At 35.6% G+C, this 9,117-nt stretch overlaps 1 protein-coding gene and 1 long non-coding RNA gene across 6 annotated transcripts; one reads left to right on the forward strand and one right to left on the reverse strand.

Annotated features, from left to right (window-relative positions):
* Positions 1-2,450: 2,450 nt before the first annotated feature.
* LOC130050385 (uncharacterized) lies at positions 2,451-3,531 on the forward strand. Its single transcript, XR_008798822.1, has 2 exons — positions 2,451-2,717; positions 2,846-3,531. It is a non-coding gene; the product is annotated as an uncharacterized LOC130050385 (long non-coding RNA).
* On the reverse strand, positions 3,500-8,433 carry LOC130046557 (multiple epidermal growth factor-like domains protein 10). 5 transcript variants are annotated; one of them, XM_056150355.1, is made up of 8 exons: positions 8,143-8,433; positions 7,938-8,049; positions 5,545-7,733; positions 5,392-5,450; positions 5,058-5,195; positions 4,657-4,765; positions 4,293-4,336; positions 3,500-3,860 (listed from the first exon to the last, which is right to left on the reverse strand). In XM_056150355.1, exons 3-8 carry the CDS (start codon positions 5,640-5,642, stop codon positions 3,808-3,810), a joined length of 501 nt encoding a protein of 166 aa, XP_056006330.1. In that variant the 5' UTR covers positions 5,643-7,733; positions 7,938-8,049; positions 8,143-8,433; the 3' UTR covers positions 3,500-3,807. The 5 variants fall into 5 exon arrangements, 1 of the variants encoding a protein (XP_056006330.1); XR_008798816.1 differs by having other exon boundaries at positions 5,392-5,470; positions 5,724-5,787; positions 5,917-8,432; XR_008798814.1 differs by having other exon boundaries at positions 5,724-5,787; positions 5,917-8,394.
* Positions 8,434-9,117: the final 684 nt, after the last annotated feature.

Genomic DNA, 9,117 nt, shown 5'->3' on the forward strand with positions numbered 1-9,117 from the left:
ATCCATTTCTTGTTTTAATTCTAAACAGGGTGTTCCTTCGGATGAGACCGCAAAAATCGAGGCCCCCTGTCACAGGAGGTATGGCTTGATAAAGATCGCTCCCTGCGCAAAGTCTTTAAATTCGCGAGTAGGACATTAAACAATATGCAACAAACCAACCAATGAATATCCATCTAACATACTTGAATGGTAATCAGGTCTTCCAACGGTCTGTTTGAATACCCATGGACACGAATCAAGCTCCTTTATTAGCTAACCTGTATTTATATTCCATGAAGTCTCTTTTTGTGATCTCATTCGAAGAAACACCCCATTCCATCGCCTCTTACGGCTGGCAAGGTACTCTGGACCTATTCGAACCGGGATTCCTACGGGATCTTCATTGTACAATGTGAATCCTTAAGTAATACCAGCTAAAACGTTCAACAGATGGAGATCAATTACACTTCCGAAGATTCCAATGATTGAGTAGATATTTGTAGTGTTTATGAGATGTCATAATGAGTGTTTGAATGATTCGAAGAATCATTTCATTTATCATATGTATTTTATGTAATTTATGTAATTTCATCTAAAAAGTCCAATGTTCGTGACTGTACCAAATATTATTATTAACGAACAAATTTGTTTCCTGTTATGCTCTAGATAAGCGATGTAAAAAATCAACAATTGTATTAATGAAACGTCAGAATATGAAGTATGAAAATTAAAAAAAATATATTGATTAACGCAAGGGTGTTGTGAGAATATATCTGCAAACTTGTTTCATGTTATTTGCAAAATGATTAAAACACCCCGAATGATTTGAATCGGTTTTTATGTCCCTTTGAAGTTTTTCCACTCGTATTGAGGTGTCACCAGCTGCAAATGAAGTGCCTTAATTTTAGACATGTGCGTGGCGCTCAGGGTGCTAAGAGTTGGTGGTTTCCTTGTGTCAACGCCTACCAGAACACGGCACCTCGGTTTGCAAGGTTTCATCAGAAAGAACCACGACTCCCACTTCTAAAGTTACCTTTCGTGAATAAAAGTAATCAATCATTGCCCTTCTTTACGTTTTGAGTTGGACACGGCCAATGTCATGATGCGAACGATTTGACCACTGATAAAAAACGATCGGTAAAAATAAAACTCTGGACTGATACAACATTAGCTATTTGCACTGTGCAAGTCACAGTGTCAATATCATCATTAAATCCGGGTACCTCAGGGTTGGCAGTGTAATAGGACCTTTAATCTGCAATTTTGTTTTCCGTTTGTTTGGAGTAACGGTCGGGAACTATAATATTCTTGGTTTTGTTGTGGAATAAAAGAAATGAAACAAAAAGCTCATGATGTAGATTTAGATTATTGGGAAATATACAGAGGAATGTTTAACTATTTAGTATATACACGAACTCATAACCCAGAAATCCACTCATTTACGTGTGTTTTGAATGTCTAACTATTTAGTATATACACGAACTCATAACCCAGAAATCCACTCATTTACGTGTGTTTTGAATGTCTAACTATTTAGTATATACACAAACTCATAACCCAGAAATCCACTCATTTACGTGTGTTTTAGTGTATACATACGAAAACAATGTTTGATGGGATAACTCTATATAGATTTTATCATTTTATAAGGTGTAATCCTGTTAGTACCAATTCAAAATTCTATGTTATAAAGTTTGTAAAACAAAGTGGAATCTTTTAATATCTATCTATTGATGCCGTCAGCCTCTGTGGAAGGAAACAAAAAGACTTCATCTCAGTGATTCTCTGTATGAGGTTCTCCCGAATGAAATGTGAAGATAACGACCAGTGATCAATCTTATAAGTCATTTAAGCAATACAAAATAAATAGTTGGGCAAACACGGACTCCTGGACACACCATAGGTGGAATAAGGTGCCTACGAGGAGGAAGCATCCCCTGGCAATCGGTGACACCCGCCGTGAGCCCCATATCCTCAACAGGTAAACGGAGTTATCCGTAGTCAAAATCAGTGTGCCAAGAACGGCCTAACTATCGGTATGAAGCATGTCAGACAGCACTTGACTCAACGATAGGTGGTGTTGACGAACTTTATCGTTATAACGACCATCTATCAGTATTTGTCTCTTTGTATGAGGTTCTTCACGCATCAATGCGACTTTACACTAAATTGAATAACTGAATTCAATATCTTGAGCTTTCGGTTTAAAGCTATTTAGTTTTTTTTTGACAATTCTTCCAAGTGCATTGCATCATTCTTCCCCTTTACTAATGAAAATCCATCTTTCTTCGTCATACTGATTTTACAATTTTCTGGTTCTGGGACACTGTGGGTTTCAGGTATATCTTCTCGTTGTGAAGTTTTGTTTAGAGTGCTGCTGCACTCCTTTTCTGACAATAAACATCCATTCTCTTTGTTTCTCAATGAACACCCCAATTCTTTACTATTTCCTGACTTGTGATGAAGTTAATTTTCATTTTAGTTAGTTTTTGTGGTGTTGTCTGTAAATAGTTGTTTATGCTTGTAAGGTGTTTCCATAGTGGGAGTGTTGGTCGATAAGGCTATTTTTAGCATACCGGTTTGGTCAGTCAGAGTAGCGGCTGTTTGTCAAGCGTTCGGCCACGTTTTCATGCTGTCCAGCAGGGGTCTTTTCTTGGCGAATACCAGAAGTTAGTCTGGGTAATGGGTAGCCAGAGAGACAAACATTTTACTGTGTGGGCATAGGTCTTCTCCAGCCGGTAAGCTATTTTTGTGTGAAAATATTTGCAAGATTTCGGGTTAATTTTCTCGTGTATTGTGTTTTCTATTTTGTTGTTACCCAAGTCACTTTGTGTATAGGTTTTAGGTTAAGTAATTGCTATTTCAGTGCAGAGGGGATTTAAGAAGCTATCTCGGCCATATCAGGCAGTACTCTAAGCGTTTCAGTAGGTGTTCGGCGTGGGAATCGGAACACGTGAGACAGTGCTGTACGTATATGGGTATTCTACGTGGTGGACTCGGCAATTAGTTTGTGGGCCTAGTGTTGCCATTGGTTCGAAGTCGGCGTTATACCCAGTATTGTTGTTCAGTGAGAGACCTGTGAATCCGGGACTGGAAGCGGAGGGGTTGTTCGCGCTGTATGGAGGCCTGGTGGTGCCAAGTGTGATTTGGCGTTATATTGAATTGTGCTGAGTAGCCAAACTTTCATATTGTGTTTCAGTAAATTAACATTTTATCAAAAAGGAATTTGAAATTTGTACAAAACGTAATTTACTACTGTTTAACCTTTTCTGTAGTTAGCGGAATTAGCGATTATTCGAACCATTATGTAATAGATTTATTACCAGTTATGTTTTCAGCCTGGAATGACATACTTGTTGTATTAACTATTGAATTGTCTTGACAGTTATACGTTATATTGATTGTCAATATTGCCAGGTTTATTATACCAATTTATATTTCTTTCTCGGTGAGAGAGTATGGGTGTGTGAATGTGAAAATGTGATTTCTTTGCTTTTCAAACATCTCTATATTTCTTATCTTATTGATAAATAAATTTTTATTTTTATTTATTCTACGATTTATCATTTTCTCTATTGCCTACACAAAATCCAAAAGAGCTTCATTACATGACTGTTGTTGATTGTCAGGCTTAATATGTTGTAATCGTCCACATCCATGTTGAGATGATTGTACACACCGTCTAGAGTCGACAGCTTAGCATGGCTATTATCTTTTGAATTCATTGAATTATCAGCAAAATTGTTTTGCTGCCAACACATCTGAGGATCTAACAGTTCAAAATTCCCGCCTTGAAATGTTAATGCTGGACCACCACCACCAGCTGCATCAATGGAGTTGAGGAAATCCACCCAATGGTGTCGTTTTGACTAGTACACCACCTGAATGTATAGTTTAATGAATTTTCTAGAAAAACAGAAACTTCATTCTATTGTATGTAAAACGTATACGGTACTAATTTTGATGCACCAGATGCGCATTTCGACAAATAATGTCTCTTCAGTGATGCTCAACCGAAATGTTTGAAATCCAAAATAACTATGAGGTTTTGGAGCTAAATATAGCCAAAAACAGCGTGCCAAAAAAGTGGAGCCAAATTCGTCCAAGGATAAGAGCTATGCACGAGGGAGATAATCCTTAATTTTGAAATGAATTTCTAAATTTTGTAACAGGAATTATATATACATCCGTATTTTCAAGCTAGTAACGAAGTACTAAGCTACTGGGCTGTAGGGACCCATATCTATATATGTATATATCTATATATGTATATATCTTCTTTAAAAATCTTTGATACGGAATATTAGTATCACCTTTTCGAATGGATGAGTCTGGACTTATCAAGATTCTGTTTCTGCTGTAATATAAGTAAAGACTATCATTAATCTTAATGATAAGAAAATACCCTGAAAATTCGAAAGAGAAAGGAAGCATCTTTAAAAGAATTTGATGAAGGGCGTTTGAAACAATATAGAAATACTTGTGAATTCTTCGGTGAACAGGCTTAGCATCACAAGATAGTCTTCATGATATTTTACAAGCTATCAAAAATTATAGGAATCATTGATATTTCCGTAAACAAAAAATAATCTTGTTTTCAGAAACCGCAAAATTAACGTATTTTATCAAATGATTCAGAAGTTTTCATCCAATGCCACATGAAGTATATATATTTACCTCTGTTTGCGGTAGATGACGATAACTATTATTATGAAAGTCAGACTTCCTGTCAGAGATGAAGCAATAATCACGCCCCTATTATAGGAATTTTCTTGTTTTGTTGTTTCTGTAATCGGATCGATATCCTTAGCATGTGAAATACACGAGTTTAAATTCTCTGACATAGGTAACTATATCAAATATAGGTAGTTTATATGATCAATTAAAATCTATCAAAGATTGAGAGGGCTGCAAGCGGGTGGGCCCAACCAACATGGGACATTATATAATCTTGGTTTCAGATAAATGTGGATTTCTAAAGCTTATTGGTTAGAATTATGAAATTCTCAAAGTCAAACTCGAACGTGTGCGAATCGAGAGAAATAACACTGAAAACTACTCAGAAATATTTTTCTTACCAGTCTGAGTTGAATTCGGCTGACACCCAGAGACCTTGTCACACGAAGAACAATTACAGACTTCTGCACACAAACGTCCATAGAACCCTTCAGGACAGTCCTTCTCACAATCTATACCAAACGTGCCTGGCAAGCATTCTGTCAGAAGATATTACTTATATAATATATTAATCTGTGATGAAAATCAGATCTTTGATCCGCTCCGTTATTGTAATGTTTCTGTAGCGACATTACAAAAACGGAACGGATCAAAGATCAGATTGATAATACATATTTATATATTTGAAAACAGTCCAATCAGTTTAGAATTCTCAGATATTATTTTGATAATTACCTTCGCATGAATTACCACGTCTTTTGTAATTTTGACAACATTGTAGAGGTTCGTCTTCACTGTTTGGAGGAACAGTTTTCTAAAGCAATGAATGGAGAATTTAAAATCAGAATGTATAAAAATCATCAATCATACAATAAAATGTTTACATACTTTGAACAGACCCCAGGATTATATATCTGAGCAAGTGATATCACAAATAAACTATTCAACAGCACCACCAAATAAAAGCGGATTATTATGCACATCATAACATTACATTACCAAAACCAGTATCATAGCTTATTCTGAATATGGAAACGTTCCCTAACATTCTAATAGTACTGATTTACCTTCCCAAACAGGAACGTTGATTTGGATATGTGCTGAAATGAAATATCCGGTACAACTTCCTTCCTATTTGAAGTGACAATTAAAAATATTGAGGAATATATATTTGTTTTGTAGAAATTTCATTTTTAATTACTACGAAATATGCACCATAATCATCATACGAAAGTGTGTAATAATTCATAACATTTATACTTGATAAAGATAGATTTACGGCGGGTGTGACCGGTCGACAGGGGATGCGTACTCCTCCTAGGCACCTAATCCCACCACTGGTATATCCAGGGGTTAGTATTTGTCTTGTTCGAACTGATGCTGTTCATGAAGTATCCGAGAGTGAAGCGTCACATTTATTCCCTGTCTATACAAACATGAAATTCATTTCTTTTAAAATAAACATGTGATTGAACAGTTATCAGTAATTAAGACAAATTTCGTTCCAATATGCATAAATTGATTCAGAACACAATAGTTTCAAATGTGACACGCTTGCAAGGTTAACGATAAACTTTTCGCAAAACAGTATAAAAGTAACAGATACAGAACTGGAATGAGTTGTCTTATTTAAAGTTCTTTAAGTGTCACATTTTATGTCCAAACTACTTTCCCTAGTTTTAACCTTGTACAAAAGAATTAAATGTATATAATTTTATTCCTAACTTGCTTCCATACAGGTAAAGTTAATGATGTTCACCAGGTCTACATTTAGATACCTGTGTATATATTCACTTGAAATACCAGTTGCGAGTTGGTTTGGGCGTAGCAGGCAAAGCGTACACAGAGATATAGTTGGCACCCAGTGTTTTGTATATTGAAAACTTCACTTAATAATTTCTCAATAAACCAGATTGTCTTCACTTCACTTCTGATGTCCAGTGTACAAGTAGATCAAATATAGGAAACATTGCCATTCGCTAGTTACACCTCTGCACGCCAAAGTTTGGGAACAAGAACATATGATGTGGAAGCAGAAACCAACATTAATTTCATTAATTTAATTAACTGTAGTAAACAAAATGCAATATGTAAAAGTGGAGAAAAACTGTATATTGTAAAGTGTTGTGAAGTTTGTCATTTATATATATATTGACAAGAACTCAGTCAATCTGTGATAATAAGCTATGAAGTTGAAGATACATGTTTCATACCGACTGTTAGGTTGTTCTTGGCACACTGATTTTGACTACGATAACTCCGTTTACCTGATCAAGATATAGGTTCACGGCGGGTGTTACCGGTCGACAAGGGATGTTTACTCCTCCTAGGAACCTCATCCCACCTGTGGTATAACCAGGGGTCCTTGTTTGCCCAACTCTCTATTTTGTATTGCTTATAGGAGTTATGAAATTGATCAATGTTCGTTATTTTCACCTTTCATGTACATGTATTAACTAATTCATGTTTTTTAAACTTGCGGAATTCAAAGAACTCAAAGCAACGGAAGAAAGCAAATTAAACAAATAAATTTTATAGCTTGTCCTGCCTTAGAGAAGTGCTCGAATCATATTATGTACAACCCTTAATTTTGGTTTGAGATTGATTGATTGACTGATTGATGTTTTCCGCCACACTCAACAATTTTTCAGTTATATGGATGCTCCCAGTTTTTCTTGGAAGAAGAGAATCCAGATACAATGAGCCTGGGAAAAGACTACCGAGCTTCCGCAGGTGAACTGGGAAACTTCGAATCCGCACCGAGCAGAAGTGAAAGGCCATGTGATTTTGAGCGTGATGCTCTAACCACTACGCCATGGACACCCCTTGCTTTGAGAACACAGGTGCTTGTGGATAAAGGACTTTCACACCCCACCCCCGCCCCTTTTCCTGTACTTTTAAATGTTCAATGCCTTTGGTATTTCACGTACATTTTTCACAAAATATTCAACTTAAGAGTAGTGTTTTACCTCATATGATTTGAGCTTTCAGATCAGGTGAGCTTTTCCGATCACAGGTTGTCAGGCGCCCGTCCGTCTGTACATAAACTTTTCACATTTCTAACTTCTGCAGAAGCACTGTGCCAATTTCAAACTTGGTAGAAATCATCCTTGGGTACAGAGCTTATGTATGCATATACTGAATAAACATTTATTTATTTAAGTATCTTTTTGAAATATCTCTCGTAATTATTTATTGCTAATGTAAACACATTTATATAATAAATAACTTGAGCCATTCGAGGAATAAAACTTAAACTTATGCACAAACATTTTTCTTACCAATCACCTGACATCCAGAGACCTTGTCACACAAATAACAATTATAAACGTCCATAGAACCCGTCAAGACAGTCCTCATTACAATCTATGCCAAAGGTGCCTGACGAGCATTCTGTCAGAAGATTTTACTCATTACATATTTATTACCATAGTTGAAAATAGTCCAGAAAGTTCAAAGTTCTCAGAAAAAAGTTTGATAATTAACCTCACATGAATCACCACGTCCGTTGTAACTTTTACAACATTGTAGAGGTTAACTTTTACTGTTTGGGAGAAAGTTTTCATATAACAATGATTGGAGATCTTAACATTGGAAAATATAAAAACTTCAAGGGGAGTATCATGCAATAAAATGTTTACATGCTTTGTGCAGACTTCAGGATTCTCTGTCTGATTATCTGACGTTACAACTGAGCCATTCAACAGCAACACCAAATTATAAAAACATAAAAATTCACATTCCCAAGACCATCTTCACAAATCAAGGGTTATCCATTCGTTACCTCTCACTATAAGTATATAAATCAATAACCCTTGACTTGTGAAAATGTACCAAACCAATAATCATAGGCACTTTTTAAAAATAAAATGTTTCCGAACATTTTATTGGTATTGATCTACCTTCACAAACAGGAAATTTTATTTGCATATGTGTTTAAATGATATTTCCGGTTAAATTTGGTTCATTCAAAGTACATGAATTGATGCAGATAACAATTTTGTCAAATGTGACATGCTTGCAAGGTTAGCGATTAACTTTTAACACAGATAGAATTGGAAGGAGGTGTTTTATTTAAAGTTTCGTAAGCTATAAAGTTGAAGATATTGATAAATATATATATATTTTTTTAAACTTGGAAAATTAAAACAACTCAATGCAAAGTGAGAAAACAAAGTAAACAAAAAACTTTACATTTTGTCCTGCCTTAAAGAAATGGTCGAGTCACACAAAAACCCAGAAAGGACTGCATCCCAAAACCCTACCCTTTTCCCTGTAGTTTTAAATGTTCAATGCCTTGGGTATTTCGCGTATATTTTTCACAAAATATTCAACTTAAGAGCTAGTGTTTGACCTCACTTCAGCTAAAAGAGCTTTCATATTAGTTTTTCCGATCACATATTTTCAGGCGTCTGTCTGTAAATTTTCTACATTTTCATCTTCGTCAGAACCACTGCGCCA

Source organism: Ostrea edulis, chromosome 9, assembly GCF_947568905.1.
Source record: "Ostrea edulis chromosome 9, xbOstEdul1.1, whole genome shotgun sequence".
NCBI classification, from domain to species: domain Eukaryota; kingdom Metazoa; phylum Mollusca; class Bivalvia; order Ostreida; family Ostreidae; genus Ostrea; species Ostrea edulis.